General features: G+C 49.6%; 3 protein-coding genes across 3 annotated transcripts; 2 read left to right on the top strand and 1 right to left on the bottom strand.

Annotated features, from left to right (window-relative positions):
• Window positions 1-581: 581 nt before the first annotated feature.
• On the top strand, window positions 582-7,950 carry FMAN_10171 (uncharacterized protein; the record flags this gene model as incomplete). The annotated part of the gene is made up of 3 exons (XM_041820815.1): window positions 582-5,276; window positions 5,324-5,403; window positions 5,451-7,950. The coding sequence occupies 3 exons, from the start codon at window positions 582-584 to the stop codon at window positions 7,948-7,950; spliced, it is 7,275 nt and encodes a 2,424-aa protein (XP_041686658.1).
• A 1,657-nt stretch (window positions 7,951-9,607) lies between these two features.
• Window positions 9,608-10,660, bottom strand: FMAN_10172 (uncharacterized protein; the record flags this gene model as incomplete). Its single annotated transcript, XM_041820816.1, has 1 exon — window positions 9,608-10,660. One exon carries the CDS (start codon window positions 10,658-10,660, stop codon window positions 9,608-9,610), a length of 1,053 nt encoding a protein of 350 aa, XP_041686659.1.
• A 6,572-nt stretch (window positions 10,661-17,232) lies between these two features.
• On the top strand, window positions 17,233-18,644 carry FMAN_10173 (uncharacterized protein; the record flags this gene model as incomplete). Its single annotated transcript, XM_041820817.1, has 3 exons — window positions 17,233-17,362; window positions 17,414-17,673; window positions 18,060-18,644. 3 exons carry the CDS (start codon window positions 17,233-17,235, stop codon window positions 18,642-18,644), a joined length of 975 nt encoding a protein of 324 aa, XP_041686660.1.
• Window positions 18,645-19,914: the final 1,270 nt, after the last annotated feature.

Here is a 19,914-nt window from a genome sequence, read left to right on the forward strand (position 1 = left end):
TGAATAGAATCCCAATAGAGCGGTACGTACTATGGAGTTCCCTGAAGGTGGTCCGTGCGGGCGCTGTGCCTGCCACTGGCCGACTGGCCTCCAGTGGTTGGCAGCCTCGTTTCTCCAGTAAGGATAAGGCTGCCAATACGTCGTGACATGTAATTCCATCCGTGCTTTTGCTCTGTTGGAGCTTCTTTGCTTTATTCCTTTCTTCTCAAACCCATCGCGACTGGGCTCACCCAACCCAAACAACCAATCGCACACGTATCTTGCTTCTTTCTGTCAGGTCAGAAGATAATTGCGCACTCTTGTACTACTACCAACTTCTTTTCTTTCAGTCTTTCCCTTGTCAGCTTTGTCGCGACTATTACCTTCCCCACCCGAACTCCTTGTCGTCAAAAGTCAGTCTTTCTTCATCCGCGCCGCAGCCTTGATAGCAACAAATGCTGCTCCCTCCGCTATTTTCGAAACTCCAAACTCATATTTTCTCTTCCAGACCTTGACATCCATAATATCCGGCATCGCAGCATCGTCACGATCATCTAATGAGATAATCATCGCTTTCGGTCACGACTTCATTATCGCGAGTTATGCCTCCGGGTAAACGAAAGAGAAGTGATCGCCATTCCGTTGAAGGCGGCCGATCTTCTCCTCATCGACCCGGTGATACCGCACTTGGACAACACGACCGCGACGATAATATGGCTCGTGGTCGCGGCAGAGGGCCTAGAGGTCCCGGTCGACGCGATTCATCTCAAGGTCAAAACCGAGGACCCCCAAATCATCAACAGAACCCTTCATCAACGCAACGACGACCCAGCTCTTCTCATACAACACAGCCACCGGCACCCCCTCCCCCTTCTGCGCCAGTGATAAAGAGACCTGCTTATGCACCACCTCCGTTGTTGCGACCGCCCTCTCCGGTCCGTTCTAACTATCGCTATAATAATCTTACGGACGAGAAGATTAGCGCTTGGGCTGAGAGTGGTCGGAATGCAATCATCCAACATGGAAGGCAGTCGCGGGAAGATGTTGACATCACGGAGCTGTCAAGCTTATTCCAAGAGTTCGTGCACGCAGTTGTCGAAGCTCGATTACCACCAGCCGATGCAGGTGCCTGCGTCAAGGAAATTCTTGGTGACGAAACGACGGAGATTATTAAGGATTCATACGCGTTCGCTCCCCACACCCTATTTCTTGACTCGCTGTCCATAGTCATGGATAACGAGCCCGCCATTTACAGGCCGACTCTTCGCGAATTCGTCCTGACATCTGGCGTGTCGTCCAACCTAATGCGACAGGTGCTCGAAGCTGAAGTCCTGCAGCGGATAGGACTTATCAGAGATAACTTTGTCAAACTAGGTATCAAACAGGCAACAAACCTTCTATACCGACAAGCCAACTACAACCTGCTTCGCGAGGAGACGGAAGGATATTCAAAGCTCATTACGGAACTTTTCACAACTAGCAGTGTGACTCCCCCTCCTCCCGAAATGGCAGAACAGACCTTCGAGCGAATCAAGGCTCTTATTGGTACATTCGATCTTGACGTCGGCAGGGTATTGGACGTAACCCTCGACGTTGCAGCTGCTGTTCTCATTAAGCAGTTCAAATTCTTCGTCAAATTTTTACGAGTTAGCTCCTGGTGGCCTCGATCTCATCTAAAATTCAGTGCCGCAGTCTATGTCGGTGGTCTACCCTTGTGGGCAACCCCGGACTACTCACAGTGGACAACGACGGAAGACGATGAGAAGCTCTTGGAGGAGAAGAAGCGAGTTCGAGATGTTGCTTTCTGGGATCGAGCTCGTGAGGTTCACATGGAGGCATTCTTTGAGCTTGGAGGTCGACAAGTCGCCGATTCCGACTCGCAACAACTTACAATCACCAACGGTGCCGAGGGCGATGATGCTGCCGCGGATATTGAAAGGCAGTGGGTGCAGGAAACCAAAACCCTCCCACCCCCTGGCAACAGAACGGCCGCACAACTACTCGGCTTCAAGTTGCGTTTCTACAACTCCGATGCTCGCGACCAGACAGACGTACTCCCCGCCAATCTTTTATACTTAGCTGCTCTTCTTGTCAAGATAGGATTTATTTCCTTGACCGACCTATACCCGCATCTTTCGCCAGCTGATGAAGACATGGAAACAGTCAAAGAAAAGGAGATGAAGAGGATCGAGGAGGAAGAACGATCTTCTCGTGGTGGTCCGATGAATGCCCTTCTCATGGCTGGTGTCCTACCCCAAGGCGACGATGATAATCCCAATAGCTCGAATCTGCCTAGACGAGAACTTCCCAAGAAGGTTGAAGCAGAGACGAAGGAGGCTACCACAGAAGCTACAGACAACAAACCAAAACTGCCAGAACCGTTGGAACAAAAGGTAGCATTGCTCACCCAATTATTGACCATCGGAGCTATCCCCGAATCGCTATTCATTCTTGGTCGCTTCCCATGGATCCCAGAGGTCTTCCCCGAGGTCCTCGAAAGGATTCATCGCATCCTTCATCATTGCGTTGACAAGGTCTTCCGCGACAGCCGACCTGTCGTGGTCGGTGAGACTGGATGTCCAACCAAATTTGTTCCGGATTTCGACCAGTCTGGACTTCCCAAAGGCAGTGTTCGATTGAGCAGATTAACAACCCGCAAGTCTCTCAGGTGGCCATTCCCCGATAAAGTCGACACCAACGAATCTCAAAATTATCGATACTACTGGGACGAATGGGCTGACAATATCCCTGTTTGTCAGTCCGTGGATGACATCTTCACTCTCTGCGGGACACTCCTCAACATTTCTGGTGTCAATATTGGCAAAGACGAGGCTCTGTTGACCAAGTTGGCCAGAATCGGAGCGAAGAGTCTCGCTGAGGACAAATCAGAGCACAATCTTACCCGATGGCACGATCTACTTCGACGACTGCTGATGCCAGCTTTGAGTCATACCAAGGCCAACGCTTCAGCTGTCAACGCCATTTGGGAGCTCTTAAGGCATTATCCTATGACTACTCGCTACTCCATGTACGCTGAATGGTTCGAGGGACAGATTTCTCGGTTGCCAGCTATGAAGGCAGCTTTTGCAAAGGCCACGTCGGAAACCAGGGGCACCATGAAGCGAGTTTCTCTCACGAACTTGAGTGAAATGGCTAAGCAGCTCGCCAAAACCAGTTACTCGTCTCCTGGTATCGTCTTCAGGGTTGCTTTCGAGCAATTGGAGTCCTATCCAAACCTGATCGACGCTTTTGTGGAGTGCGCCAAGTACTTCACAGACCTCTCCTACGATGTGCTTGTATGGTCCTTGATGAGCTCTCTTGGCAAGTCAAGGAGTCGTACTCAAGCTGAACACGCTCTCACTACCAGCAAATGGCTACAGGCCTTGTCAAGATTTTCTGGCAGAGTCTTCCGACGATACACAGTTCTTAACGCCACACCAGTCTTGCAATACGTAAATCATCAGCTCATTCAGGGCAACTCCACCGACCTTATCATTCTAAAGGAGCTCATCACCTCGATGGGTGGTATTGTTGACTCAGTTGATTTCACTGACCTTCAAATTCTATCCATGGCTGGAGGTGAATACCTGCGACGCCATACTCTAATTCGCGGCCAGGATAAGCGATTTGAGAACATCAAGAGTTCAAAGCGTCTCATTCAAGCCTTGACAGAGTCCAAGCTTGCCGCACAGTTGCTCATTAACCTGGCGCAGTACCGACAAGCAGCTCCCTTTCAGGTGCCGGAAGATGAAGCCCACATCAAATATCTATCCTCGATGATTGACGATTCGCATCGCATTTTGGTTCAATATCTCGACTTGCTCTGGAGCAACATGGACCCTTCCACCTTCGACGACCTTGTTCCCTCGATTCCTGAACTCATCCATTCGTACGGTCTGGACCCTAGTCTGGCTTTTCTGATTGGCAGGGCCAGCCTTTCCCATCGCATGCATCCGTGGAAGCCAAAGAAGGTCGACGAGACAAAGGAAAAGGCTCAGATCACACAATCTACAGACAAAGAAGGCGATGTTTCAATGTCTGATACGCCTGCTGCATCCGGCGGCAACGAAACACCCAGCCAAGAAGTAGTACAGGCTGAAGAACAGGCTGGTGCTCAAAACTCACCAGCGCCGAACACAGCAACTAATACACAACAATCACAGAAGTCAGAAGATTCCTCTCTTGTCAAGACAACATTACAGCCGATTGTGGATGCCATCCAAAACACTGTCCGTCCTGAGATCTGGCAGAAGATTACCCCAGAGCTCTATGCGAACTTTTGGGCTCTTCAGCTAGGTGATCTCTATTGTCCAGACAAAATCTACAGACAGGAGAAAGATCGCCTCAGAGCTGAAGAGGTCGCTATCTCACGAGATCGAAGCGACATGTCAAGGCGTGGACAAGAGCGCAAAGTGGAAAAACGAAAGGAGCTTATGCAGCTCCAGATCGGGCTTTCAGAAGAAAACAGTGAACATCTGATGCGTCAGGCGAAATGGAAAATCTACCTGAACAAGCAGTTCCAATCGTCTTTCCCAGAACCTCGAGCCAAGCCAGATACCATATCCGATATTCTACTCGAGCAATGCTTCATCCCTCGCATGCTTCTCTCAAAGGCTGATGCTGAGTATACATACAAGTTTATCAAGGCACTGCACGAAGGTAATGCCCCTGGCTTCCAATTGATGTCACTCTACGACCGACTTTTCAACGCCAACCGCCTGAGGGCCCTTATTTTTACATCTACAGTCATGGAGGCTGAGTATCTCGGTCGCTTCTTGAAGCTTATTCTCGAGGATCTATCGCGTTGGCACAAGAACGCGACAGTTCCCAATGACAAGGACAAGTCAAGAGACCAACCAAGACTGGGTGTGTATGAAAAGGAGGCCAAGGGAACCCCCGATCAGCCCCGCCTTGGGTTCGCTCTGACTTTTGACGACAATGACAAGCCACTAACCTTTGTTGAACACGAACAATTCCGTGACTTGCTCTTCCGCTGGCACAAGAACCTCAATAGCGCTCTGCGTTCTTGTTTGGAGGGTACGGAATGGATGCATATTCGAAATGCCATCACAGTTCTGAAGGCGGTCCTCGATTTCTTCCCAGCTATCGACTTTATGGCTACGAAGTTTTCAAGCCTCCTCCAAACTATCACCAAGCAAGAGAGTGCTGCCAAACCTTCTCCTGATAGCGAGGTTGGCGGACGTGTCGATCTGTCAGTCGCTGCTCAGGGTGCCATGTCAGAACTTCAGAGGAGGAAATCCAAATGGGTTATGGTCCAGGCTTTCCGCCCGGGTGGTGTAAGTGCTACGATGTTAGATATACGGACATTACTGACCCTTAATAGGCTGGCGCTGCACAAAACGAAGCAGACAAGACGAACAATCTGCGTGCAACTGCGCCGGAATTCAAGCCCGGTCCCAACAAGTAAGTCGATATCTCGGGCAAGGATTTATCAAGTCTAACAGGGCTAGGCAATCAAGAGGGAAACAAACGACTGCTGAGGAGGAAGACGGAGAGGTCAAGGATGGCAAAGACCTCAAGAATTCCGCGACAGATCCAACGAAGCCCACAGGCCCGGCGAAGGACTTGCTGCCAGCCAAGCCAGGATCGTCTCGGGACTCGAAACGCGACCATACACCATCTGGTCCCCGCGCCTCGAACAACAATTCTGGAACCGGTGCTGGCGCGAAGCACGACTCTCGGCCTAACACGCTTCCGGAGCGGCCACCTCATACCCTACCCAGTCGGCCTGATGTGCCTATTCCCGCGCACTACACTCCCGAGAGATTTAACCAATCCCGCGGGCATGAGCGTCGTGATGGTAAAGAGCCCAGAGATGCACGGTCTAGGGATTCTCGTGAGCCCAGGGAACCTCGCGATACTCGAGATCAGCGTGAGCCTAGAGAACCTCGTGAGTCCCGGGATCAGCGCGATTCTCGAAATTTTGATCCTGCTCGTCCTGATCGTTCACGCGACTTCTCTGAGCGACGAACACAAGATCACGGCCGGGAATCATCTCGAACTGATGGATCAAGTCGTCGTAGCGAACATGACCGAGACCGAACTAGGGATTCTAAGAGCAGTAGAGGTCACGACCATGGTCGCTTGAACGAAACGCCTACCCCAGCCCCTACAGTTCCCGCTGCAGCTGTCGAAGCACCTGAGCCACATATCAACCCCGAACGAGCTGCCCTGTTTGCTCAAGACAACGAACGGGCCCGTGCACCGGACTCTGACCGGTCTAGTAGAGGTCGTAAGAACGCTCCGGTGGAGCCAATGGATACGATCAATCCGGAGAGGGCTGCCCTGATGGGTAACAGAGATAACACACCTTCACGTGCCCCTCGGAACGAGCCACGAGATCACAGCACCCGCGTTCAATCTCCTCGACGAGGAGGTCGGTATGGGCATGAGAGTGGTCAGCCTGAAGGCGGACGTGAAGACCGACATGATCGCAACTATCCTGTGGAACACCGGCCTTCTTCTGGAAGAGATCCCCGGGAGCGATCGCCATACCGCGGCGATAGACCAATGGACCGTGAGGCTGAGCGAAGTTCTGGACCTAAAGGTCGCGATGCTTCTAGTTTTCATGGAACTCCTTCTCGGGTTCCTGAGCCTGAGCACAAGCCACCTCATCAAGATGATTCTTATGGACGTCTCAACTCGATACAGAATGTCACTGAAGTGCCTTATGGACCAAGCGGACCAAGAGCCCGTGGACGAGGTTCAAATAGAGGTCATGGTGTACCTCAAGGGCTGCCCGGTCGACTTGATGGCAGGTTTGCTGGTGCGGAAGGCGAACGGCCTCCTACTCCAGATCGACCTCCACCAACTGGCCCGGCGGCGTCAGGCAGAGGAAGACGTGGGTTCGAGCAGAACAACGGCCCTGTCACGCCTTCAGGCACGCCCAGCGGCCCTCAGAACCGGATGAGAAACGCCGGCCCCAGCCAGGGTCTGCCTTCTCCTGCATCCACTAATGCTACACCTTCAGGGGTCCATCCAGAGCGTCTAGCACAAATCGGTGCTCAAGTTGGTGCAGTCCCTCCGCCCCCTCCTGGGCCGCCACCATCTCATCCTCATGGCCATAATCATGGTCACAATCGTCAGTCAATGCCTGGAACTGGCACTCCTGACCGAGGTCCTGGCCCTGGACAACGACAAACACCTGGCAGCTACGCAGGATCACCAGCTGGCGAGCCTAACGTACCTACCGGTCCAGCCTCCTCGAACGAGCGTGTTCGCAATGGGGGTGGGCGGAGGCAGCTCCAAGGCATCAACAGCACCCTGCAACAAGCGCAGGCCAACATGCCGGATGTCAGCCGAAGCAACAGCGGAAGAGGTCGTCATTCGCGCCAAACCCTTGGCAACTCCGATGCTCAAGTCTTGACTGGAGGTTCTCCCACTGCTACACCAGCTCAAGAACGCCAAGATCCTATCAGGAACGAATCGTCAAGCCGGGCGCCTGCCAATGGAGAGGAGAGCTCAGGTCGTAGCGAGCATGACCGAAGTCGCCGTGGCGACCGCGAGAGTAGATCCAACCGCGCTTCACGTCGAGGAAGTCGTGAACGAGAGCGTGATCGTAGTCCAGCCCGAGAACGTGAGGGCAAAGAGCATCGCGAATATCGGGACCGTCGATCAGGAGCTGGCGAAGGTGGCAGAGAAGAGAGGGAATCTAGAAGATCTAACAGAGATCAAAGCGGTGTTCCACGAGAGCCTATGGGACCTCCTCCCACAGGTGGTAGAGACCTCGTTCAAGGTCGTGAAGGGCGACACAGAGGTGATGGTCAAAGTGGCCGAAGTGGAGAAGATTGGGCAGGCAGCGGTAGAGGAGGCGGTCGTGGAGGACAGCGTGATGGAGGATTGCGACCGGAGGATCGCCGCGATGGACGAGAGGATCGTGGACGCAAGAGAAGAAGCGAAGAAGGAGTCGGAAATTTATCGAGTGAACGTGAGAAGAGGCCCCGACGATGAAAGACAGAAATTGAATGAAGCAAGGAAGTCGGCATGTTTTGAGTACGAGAGAACGAAAAGAGAGAAAAGACAAAAGAAAAGGGAAGAGAGGATACGAGTTTGGTCATGGATATACAATAACGATACGACCCGCAGAAGATGACTTCGGACACGACCAAGCAAAGCAGTCTGATCAGGAACGAACGGATGGACAACAGACGAGTCGCATTTCCAGGGCGTTTATCAGGGCTTTTGTCACATTATGCTCCTTTTCGACCTTTGCATTATCAATCAGTACACATCTCCTTTTACTACTACTACAATTATTACTGCTTTTACACACATGCACACATGCTCCTTGGAGACTTCACTTGGTCTCAACAACATATCATATTGAATCAGTCGGTTTCAGCAATGCTTCGAAACAAAAGAGTTACATCAGACTCTTGCGTCTATTAGAATTGGCTTTGGGAGGGCTTCAGGTGTTTTAGCTGCAAGGCGTTCAGGAAGTGCATATACCCTTTGGGCGGCGAATTTGCTTGCCTGTTTCTGTGATACAAATTAGAGTAACAAGACTTTGGGAGTCGGGTTTCTAGAACGAGGCCCTGTAAAGTATTGTAGGATTCTTGCATTACGGGGGGGTAAAGCGGTTCAGGCAATTAAGCCTATCGAATAGTATTAGGCTGGAAGATATTCTGTTTTACTCGCTCTTCTTACTCAGTGCCGTGTACTTTGCTGTAGTTTGATGTGTCAGATGAAGATTTAACTCTACATTCGAATGTCATCACGCAACACCTTCATTCTATGACTATAATTCAGTTACTTGCTTGTCCTACAATCATCCGTATTGTTTAACAACTTCAACTTCTATCTCGATCTAGCTTTAGAAGACAGAGCAATAGCCCATAGTTTTCGCTTCGTTTATTTAATCCTTTAATACCGGGTAACCAGCCTATGTAATTTCACATGCATATCAGATCATTCACTCAACTATAACCATCAGAGTAATTTGACCTTGACCATGTCACTCCATCAACGTCCCAACTTCACAATCGCATTGTGTCGATCTCAGTCTCAACGTCATAGCCAACCACGCACAGGACAACACATTCACATCTCAAGGTGTGTCAGAAACGCGCACCGGGTTCGGAACAGTCAGCGATTGATTGATTGACAGACAGAAATCGAGACAGGGTGGACACAGACCGAAAGCGTGGGCTTTATGTACTGTACTTTTGTTTCGTTATACAGTCTCTGCCTTGATTTTTGGTGTTTCTGTCCCTGAAGATCTTTTCTCTTTGACTCTGTGAACATGACCTGGTGAAACGCATCCGGACGCCACAGTATCCACGTCATATGCAGGGGCATGATGAGGAATTGATCAACGGGGGGGAAATTGGATAATCCTCATTTGAATATGCATTCTGATAAAAAATTTATTTGCTGTTTAGTGATGCTATTTGTTCAGCCACGCTGACGATTGTAATTTAGAGAGCTAGCTATGGTACACAATGCTGTGGGGTATCGATTCCATGAGTGAGAGGTGAGACGTCAGAGTCTCAGATGAGAAAGCCTGACAATAACCAACGACCAGGCTTTGGGGTGTCCGATGTATCAAGACAGGAGGCCTTAGTATTGCCAGGGGAGGGCTTGAGCACAGCCAATGATCGGTCTGGGCTTATGCTTGCTTCTTTGTATATGACTTATTCCATCGAAGAATGGCATCAATGAACTTCTTGCCGGGAAAATCAATGATGACGATTCCAGTTCGGGTAGTGTCTTCGTTATCTTCAAAATCCTTAATCCACTGGCCAGTCATATCGTTCATGCCGGTGACGGTTCGGTTCATGGGCCCAGCCGCAGCCTCGATGGGCAAGACACCAACAGAAGCTGAAATATGTGCCAAATAGAGGACCTTGTTGTCGAGAGCTGCTGTCGCAGCGAGTTCGAGGGCATCACGGATCGCAGTCCACTTCTCCGACAGATGGTAGATATCAGGGATGATCCATATATCTTCTAGGATCATTTGATGACCTTCCCACTTCAGACCATACGGTCCTCCTCGCCAAGCTGGGAAGTTTTGAAGAACAAAGATCTTGGAGCGAAGACTACCAAGAGTTGGCAGGGGTTCAGAAGCGCTGTAGTTGTACAGCCGATCCCCAAGTGGGTATTTGTTGAAGGCGGCTTCGAATGACAGAGTGTTGTTGTCTCCAATACCGTTGCCTTCCTGCTTGAGGCGCATGATGATCGCCTCAGAAGGGTTCCTGTCCAGGAAGTCGTTCATATAGCCAACCACATCCTCGAAGCTGAAGCCAGTGTACCCATTAGCATGGTAAATATGCAACTCATCATCACGCACACGAGCGCGGATGTCGAAGTAACGAATGCCCGCTTCCAGCTGGGTAGTCAGGTTCCAATTCTGACACTGCAGAGTCTCTGATCCTATCTCATAGGTCATTGTGTCGTGTGTGCCCGGTATACTGAGGCTCGAGAGGAATACATCGTCAGGAATGTCGGCCATCCAGGTCGGGTTGTGGGCCAAGTCAGCATCGAAGCTGTAAGCACTCGAATAACCACGATAGCAATTCCCATACACCATGCAAGGTGCGATGGAGAGAAGGAGGTATATGATGCACATGATGAAGAATGCACCACCTCCAAGTATCATAGGAAGACGTCGAGTTCGATTCACAGGAGTCGAGAGACTCCGAAAGCCTGATATCGCGACCATATCGACAGGCTGAGTACGGTCGAAGCCGGAGGGGCCGGAAGGGACCTTTTGGTCAACTAGTCACATCGGCAAGAAAATCGAAGATATTATAGTGAGCTCCAGGCTCAGTTATTCAGTCGCGGGTATTGAAAGAGGGTTGTGAGGCTCAGTGTGCATATACTCGATGTCTGTTGTGAATGTTGATATTGTACTTGGCAAGGCTGATGATGCGTATCTCAAGATCAGAGACGCATCCGACTTAGGCGATGACATAGTGCTAGGCAGGGAGCTTGGGCCATCCTGTGGTGCCACCTGCCACAGCTGAAGACCATGAGTGGTCAGCTCTGAAGCACTCTTACCCCAGACAAGGCATGGCAAAGCATTGTGATGTGTGCCTACCCTAGATCAGCATCTCACCTAAAGATTGCACTCATAATTTGATCGTTTGCAAGAGCCACATCTCATCAAGTAATCATAACAGAGATTTCGTCGCAAGTCGGACCTATGCAGTCAAAAGCCTCGATTGGGTTTCCATGAAAGGTTTGTTTTGCGGCTCTGCTCCATTACCTCGACTAAGATCTGGACCGAGTGTTTCACGTCGATTAGCTTTGCATGCGCGAAAAACTCAAAGCCATAGTGGGAAGGCCATGACGCTTCAAAGACGATGAACACGCATGTCAAAGACAGAAGAAGACCCAACAAGTAAGTTAAACTACTCAACCGAGCTTATATGTTTAAAACTGCTCCATCGTCGTCGTGGAAAGCTGAGGTATTTCTCCCACATGCCGTAACTTTAGCTCTGAGATGTACGAATCAATGATATCCAGAGAGTCAGACCAGAGAATGGTTACGTGTACTACAAAATAGAAAAACTTAGAGTAGAGACACAACAGCAACATACACTTGAATATCACAGCAGACAAAGCTCCACGATACTGCAGTTTGCAAAATGCCCCGGAACCTTTGAGCGGAAAAACCCCAAAAATTGAGCCTCTACACCCTCACCACGCAACTAACATCAACCGACTGCAGCTGGTGGCGGGCGGCTTGCAGATTGCGGACCCTGAAGTGGCATTCTCCTGGCAGAGCGGCGCAGCCAAACACGCAATAGCGACAGTGTTTGAGCTTGTGATTTGCCTGTGATAGCCTTTTCCCTCAACATGAAGGAATCATATATTCTCACTCCAGCATCATAGAGGGGAAATAGTACATGCAGAGGGGGTTGTACAGTACATCAAGGTTCGTCGGCTAAGTAGAAGACATACAGACAGACAGTGGTGCTCCGTGGCACAGCATAGAGCCGAGAAGTCACTACATTGACAGAAGGACCAAGCCATTGGCATGTGCGAACATGTCAGAGCTTAGTAAAGTTACCTTGGACTACGGAGCCTCAACTACTCAAGATAACGTGATACAGAGCCGTCAGTCATGATGGCAGTGGTTAGAGGAACATGGCGGATGTGGCGGCCAAGATATTTATGGTGACAGCCTCGGTTTACGGCTCGATGATGCCGATACACATTCACGAGACATAACACAACACAGACTGCACCACAAGAGTCTAGAGAATCGTGACAATGCCCCCACGCATATCAACGCTTGCGTGACTCTCCAAGCATACAGCCGAGAATTTGGTTGGGAATAGCGTCGCAGATTGAGACATTACGAAGCATCTTTGCCACGCCCGTGTTCATTCACTTCAGTTGTGACAAGCAAAGGGGTTCTCGAGAAATACGATACAGCATGTAAGAAATCGGAAGAGCTAGCTACGCCATTGGCCAATTGGACACAAGCGCGTCAAAGAGGGTGTACTCGTCTGCAGAGATGGGGTAGCAGTCACTGTACTTGGCGGCAGTTGGAGTTCGTGTTGCGCTTGATGGAGGGTGTTGAAGTCGGACACTGAGAAATGTGAGTGAGATTCAAAGGTGGTGTAGGCACAAGACATCGTCTAGATCCCATAGCATAGTACATAATCTGTAGATAAAAGTGTGACGAGGTTATTGGACCGCCAGTGACATACAAAATTAAAGGCGGTGGTTCCTGGATAATAACTGATCGAAATATTACCCAAGTGCCAAGTTTTTGATCATCATCAGCCATCATCATCGATAATAAGAGGCTGCTATTATCATACCAAAAAGGAAGAAGAAAAAGCCCCGGATTCTAGATCAAGAGGCTCACAATCTCCAGCCATTTCTAAGCTTCACCACCACCACTATCGTGCATATCGTGCCATTTTCCACACAGAAAAAGACCGAACCGTAGCAACGTCGTCTCAAGATGGACTAGACAGACCTCTTAGCGTGTCAGCATACCAAGGCTATCTATCAATTGACTTTTGTTCCAAGTTAAAAGATACGTATTCTCGAGTTGGTTTACGTGATCAGCTGGACAAGGCAATGGATGGATTATTTGTAAGTTAAACCCTCGAGCTAATGAATCAGCTAGACTAGACACATGGAAGAGAGAAGACTGGAGCTACTAATAGCTACTCCGTGCCTACTGAGTAGATTGTTGCCAGGTCAGAAAATTAAAGGTGAGTCTTAGATCTCCAGTCACACGACAACAGCGAGTCTCTCTTGATGACGTCGAACTTTGAAAGGGAGACTCGCTTCCGCGTATGTATTGTATTGTCGAGGCAAAATATTTAAAATTGTCAAGGGTTATGATCTGATGGATTGATTATACGAGAGCGGGGAGACGGGTCAATGCTCGTGTTGTTGCAAGGGCAAGTTTCTGCGTCAAAGATAAACGGCCATTCCTGGCACATGATTGACTTGTATCCAACATGGAAACGACCCAGATAAGGATCAAAGAAAAAGGCTTGTTCTGTCTGTTTCTCCATGGAGTAAGTAAACCGATCGCGATCGCTCGCTCGCTCGCTATCATGCGGGAATCTCCAAGAACATGGCCGAACGGTTTCGCGCATGTTATTTCATGTTTCTCTCCAACCTTATCCCACTTACAACCTTGTCAAGTCCATCATAATCCATGCTCCCTCTCTCCCTTCCGCGGGCCGGCTCCAAAATGACTGAAACCACGAGTCCCACGGAGCAGGGATATTTAGATTTTTGGTCATGGTCTGTGGACTGTGGAGCAAGCCAGAGATATTGCGAGATATTCACTGTTTTTGATGCTGATCAAACATCTTTGGGGCCTCTAGTTAGAGCCTACACACGCAATTCTCACCCACAACCATCATCTTGGCCTCTACTTTGTCCGGCGACGGGATCGTCGTGGTTAAAAACACAAAACTTACAAAAAGGGGCCGGAAATGGCCCGTTATGGTAGGTCACCGTTTCCTAAACTGGGCGATGCCACGTCCAACGGCGCGGCGCTGAACTCAGGCACTAGTTCATGTGAGTTGAGTTCTATGTTGGGGATAGTGAGAGACAGTAAGGCAAGGTAGTGCTTAGAAGCGGGAGGAGAGTCAAGCTGTACGTACAGTAGTAGTACAGCGGGATGCACGGCAACTTTGTTTGTGTCCGCAATTGCTTCATTCTGTCGTCTTCGATTGAGGAGAATGGGATGTTTTTTGCACAATGAGGAATGGTTCGTTCCATACATACATAGCCAAGAAGAGCCGCTAGACTCACGATATCTATCGCGCGTTTGGAGGGTGGGAACAGTGGAGTCAAAACAAGATGATGGGCATGGGGGTTGACCAAAAATATGCACCAATTACCAGTCTATTGGGTGCTGTTATAATTCTGTCGAGTTTGTCTTGAACTGAGATCTTGGGCTGGAGCGCGAATTACCGTTCAACAGCTACAGCAAACGCCGAGATCTTTGGAGGAACTGTGTTTCAATAATCTCGTTCTAGCGCTGTACGTTGTAAGATTTGAAGAGCCATCTGCGCGTCATGACAGGAGGAGACGGAAGAAAGAGTTCCTGACTTTGATGCTTTGTCTTTTGATGCACTGAAGGAAGCACAAAGGCAACCTGAGAGAAGAGTGCCAAGGGCTGAGGTCAATCCGGATAAAGGGTTGCCGAGCAGAGAGTGAAGTGGTTGTCACTAATGTCCAATTTCGATTTCTTAAGCCCATAAAGGTAGCGGCAAGCCAAAGCCAAAGAGGTAGAAGCCAGCTGATTATATATTAGCATGCTAGACTAGAGGAGAAGAGGAATTGTTTAATATCGAAAGGATAAGAGCACTCGGTAAGGAGGATCAGATATAGACAGAGTGATGGTTTACAAGGATCGCCTTTCCCATACCACATCGCCATACAATTCACATTTCAGACCACGAATTGCGATTGTCGGACGGGCTCTTGCAACACTCCGCAACAGTATTAGTACATACATTTCTCCTCTCCCACTCTTCGCTTCTATCAAGATCGCCGCTCACACCCCTGTCCAGGGCCCATGCAGATCCCACTCCCTCTTCTCTGGCTGCCCCTGCAACTTCCACACGATATGACACGACACGCCCCCCCCTCTCAACCTCCCGTAATAAAACCCAACCAACCCAAAAAGCACTGTCACTCCCCTAAAACAATAACACCGCCCACAGCGCTCTCAGCGGTGACGACATCTGCTACAGGCATCATATGAGGCCACGGGCGCCTCGTGTTTTAGTGTCTTGTTGGTAGGCTAGGTAGGTGAGGGATAGGGGAGCTTGCGGAAACGAGGGTCCATCTTTTATCTTATTTTATTTAATGAATTTTCTTTATTTTTTTCTGTCAAGTTGTGATTATGCTTGTATCTGTAGAGGATCATATCAGATCTTGAGCCTGTGTGTATCTCATAATATGTGGAAATCGTTTCGTCACTGTGATTCTGTGGACAGCTTCATACTGGACCTGCTGTTGACCAGCAACAACGCGAGGATTGCTTACCTCAGGTAATTTCAAGTCGATCAGTTCTACCTCTTCTGGCTCAATCAATTTTACCAAGTTCCTTTCCTGCAATATCATCTTATCTCTCTTCTTCTCTTTCTACGCACAATTGACTTGTCTTTCATTCCTTTCAATTCGTTCCTTAATATTCTTTCATTCTAAGCTCAATCTTTTTGCTACCACCTCATTTCACACTCACTCAAACCAAGAAAACAAAAAAAAAAAAAGACGGCCATTTTACGCCGAGATAATAGCACTACTGCTGCACCACCATCACACCTCTTTTCATCATCAATCACGCTCAAAGGGAACTACCTGCTAGGCCATCGGATCGGTCTCTTCCCGCTTCATCTTGACTCCCCTCTCCTTGGTTCTTTTTCAGAGCGTGGAGCCTCCTTTGTCCGCCCAGCCTTGGCTTTGCAGCTGAGTGTTGGAACCTTTCCATTTTTGGTCCCACGACCCCTGCGATACTTTGCGCGGTACGTACTGGGAACTTACTGCGCTGCTTGGGCTTTGTTGCCAGGCCGTATCGTGACCTCCAGTGCAACTCTATTCAAGAGTGCGCCCTGTTATTCAAGAGGGAGAGGAGTCGTTGACAAACTGTCGACTGAGGACCACTCCAAGGAACACACATCGATGCTTCCACAGGAATCAACAATCCAATTTATCGATTTTGCCTAGGTAACTCCCTAGAACTTTTCTCGTCCGTCGCTATTCCCAGGCCCTCTTCTATTCTCAAGTCGGGCCAAATTTGGTTAGAGAGTTCATCGCTCGTCTTCGTTCTTCCTTCCTTGTTTCCCATCCCGGTCGCTGCTGCCGCCGCCCCTCCACTAGGGCCCGGGACTACCGTGCTAGGTACAGATACCTACCTACCTCTTACCTGATTTGACCACTCTAGTCGCTACTTCCCTCACACCTTTTCCCATCCCAAATCTCCCTTCTCGACCTCGACCTCTTCAGTTGTCACGTATTCCTACCTCTACCTCTGCCTCTGCCTCAACCTATTATTTCTCAATCACACCCCAACCTCCCGCTCCTAATCATCTCCACGATATCTATTTCGTTGGCTGGGAATTGTTCTTTCTCTTTTTCTTTTACCCTTGTGGTGACTTTTGGATCTGGGTTTCTTTTCGTCTTGGGATAATTGGCATTGTTCACGTTTTGGGATCGCATCGTATCGTACCGACCATTCGCTTGTGTTGGCAACTGGAAATCTACGAGGATTGCCAGAATTATTCATCGATAACCACTTGAGCCTCAGGAAGCTCTCGACTCTTGACTGTCACTCATCGATAATTCTTTCATCTCGAACCAAACACGATACCCGATCATCGCGAATCTAAATCCCCATCTTCGAAAAGCCACTGATCTCCCGGTGAATCACATACAACCTGCTTGGACACTTCATTGTGCTACCTTGCTCAACCCAGCCCGGATCACAATTGACGATACCGGCTGTCTTGCTCCGGCGTCGGGACATCTACCTACGCGAAATCACACCTGCCGGTAGTACTACACCTCTCGACGTCAAACGTGGTATGGCTTTGTCCAACTGAGAGTTCTCCCGCAACCGTGTCATGTTATGAAAAGCCTGCTTCATCTCTGTTGCACCCGACCTCACATGCTCTCTTGCTCAGTCTCTTTGGTAAAGGTGTGTAACATGCTCCTTCTGCCTGGGCTCTCCTCGGCCCCCTTCAACTCGACACATTCTAACCTTAAATTCAACCTAGTTTTCTTGACCAAGTCATAATCATCATGTCTCCTCTTTCCAGACATGCCCAACAGGCCGGCTTGCTCCTCTTGATAGCATCATCATGGGCACCTCTAGCTGCTACCCTAAACATCGAGTATTGTGCTAGCTACAATACTGGCGAGACTCCCAGGAGTATGTAACCCCGTCGTATACACACCTTGCAGCCTCTAATTTTCTTAATAGATACGAGCATTTATCAGACAAATGGCCTCTGCCACGATTTCTGTATCGATGACTGGGCATACGCTATCACTCAGGATAAGCTATGCTGGTGTTCGAATTACGCTCCTGTCAAGTCATCCCAAGTGGACGACTCCAAGTGCGATACTCCTTGCCCAGCATGGCCTGATGAAGTCTGCGGTGGTGACGGAGTGTACGGATATGTGTCTCTTGGCAACGTCGAGCCTTCAGGCTCAAGGGGCCCTTCCCCTTCATCAACCACAGTAAGTCAAATCCTGTGACATGATCATGTTTCGTGTTGTGATCGCCGCATATGCCGTGATCAGACGAGTGTCTGCCTACCCAACTCTTCCACCTGTACATCTCAGTCCATTTAAACCCTTCTGCGGTTGGTAAGATACCACGGCTTAACACAGGCAACCATCAGGCAAAACCAACCACCGTGGCCGTATCCAGAGTGACTGAGACAATACAGAATACGGTGACTCTAAAGCCATCATCCACATCCATATCGACCTCCACGTCCACGTCCAGCTCGGAGCCAGAAACAACCTCAACTGTATGCCTTGTCTCAACACGAATGTTATCTCGCCTCGGAAATCGGTGATGTAATAGAGAGGTTTAGGACAGACACTGACTATGGATTTAGACCGAAGATCAAACCTCAGTCACGAGCACAGCCGAGGATGAATCAACTACATCTAGTTCGCGCACCTCTGTTGTCCAGACTGTCACTGCTGGCGGTACTATCAGGACCGTCACTGTGGCAGCCCCGACGGAGACTGGCGGAACGACCGCAAGCGAAAACACCAATGGCTCAACTACCGAGAAGAGTGGACTTGGCACTGGCCAAGTTGTCGGTATCGTGGTAGGCGTGATTGCAGCCGTCATCGGTGCCGCAGGCCTCGTGCTATTCCTCTGGTTCCGACGAAAGAAGCAACAGAACGAACAAGAAGCCTATCAGGACGATCCCAGTGTTCGAGATAGCTCCTCGGGCATTGCACGACCTGATATGAGCATGGCTGGATCACCAATTGCATCAGCCGCGGCAGGAAGCCGTAACAGCACCTTGCAAGTCGATCCTCGAATGGATCCGTTTAAGCAAGGGTTGTACGTTCGAAGCGCAAGTCATGAGAGTATCAACACATTGCGAGATGACCACGACTATTCGAGGAGGATTCAGCCACCCAAGGTTCTTCGTGCAACAAACCCCGATCCAACGCCCGAGCCTTGACCGACAGGACATTCGGCAACTCCGAAAATTCCGCTGGGCTCCAAAAGCCATCTTTTATAAGATGAGACTACGAAAAGAGGCACTTATCTATTTGATCAAGAGTACGGCATCATTTTGCCTTGAGGGTACATTCTCAACTTGAATCCCTGGAGTCTAGCAGAATTTCTTGGGATGGATAATGAAAGATGTTCCAGACGAGCAGACAAAATGGTCACAATGACCCATGAAGCACACGAATCTCACTTTCTCCCGGCTCACTTTTGAAACCCAAAGGGGTTTTGTTGCATTTCGAGATACCAGGAAGGCGTTGGCATTTTACAAGGGGGATTACATACACAACGGAACATGGGACGAACGCCCCCAGCAACTGGCGGGATCATGGTATGGTACATATACGAGCGAGCCAAGTGACTGCTGCCTCGCACATCACTATTGGAAAGGTCATGCATGACGGCAGAAACCAACGCTTAATTTTCGATTCGGATTTTATACTTTATGGCATCACGGCAACGGCGACCTCGACCAAACAGTTATGGCACAATGGATGAGGGACAGCGACCTGTGAAGGGCGTGACAGAGTCGCCGAGTTTGAATGACTTCCGCGGGCGCTCAGTGTTGGCTTCAAAGTCTGGATATAATTTGCAGGTCGTCGTTGTCAGTTTGGGGTCAGTCTTACGTACATAGAGCCAGCATAAATGCATAGGGCGACGAGGTTGAGATAGCGGCCAAAAGTATTCTCTTCATTTCTTGGTCTGCAACTACTGCTCTCACTTTTCATCTCTGTGACACAAGAGTGACCGCTTTCTTGAGTTTCATGACGCTCACTAAAGAAAGAACTTGTGATCAAGCTAGCTCCACGGTGAAGTTATCCGCCTCTTTCTCCATCTCTACATGCAACTCGTCCCCCTGTGATCTATACTGAGTCATCACCTCAAGCGATCTATTGCTGGCTTTGAAACGTGAGGCAACATGAATCGCGCGTGGTGTCAAGCGGTCCGCGGCTTGAATAGAGCAGAACCGACGCTCGCGAGGCGTACAACGCCACATTTGACGTGGCCCATGGCTTTACAACTTTAGTCTTGAAAACGCACTATGGAGAAATGCCGCGGAAAGTGGGAGTCACGTTGAAACCAACTAGTTTACGGCTGGAGACGATGGAGTCTAATAAGTTTGTGGATATCCTCGTGGCTAAATGATGAGCCTAGAAGGTCAACGTCGTGGAATACTCTGTAGACAGGAACATTATAAGGAGGTTAGAGACGGCGAAGCA

The sequence above is a fragment of the Fusarium mangiferae genome (assembly GCF_900044065.1).
Source record: "Fusarium mangiferae strain MRC7560 genome assembly, contig: FMAN_scaffold011, whole genome shotgun sequence".
NCBI classification, from domain to species: Eukaryota; Fungi; Ascomycota; class Sordariomycetes; order Hypocreales; family Nectriaceae; genus Fusarium; species Fusarium mangiferae.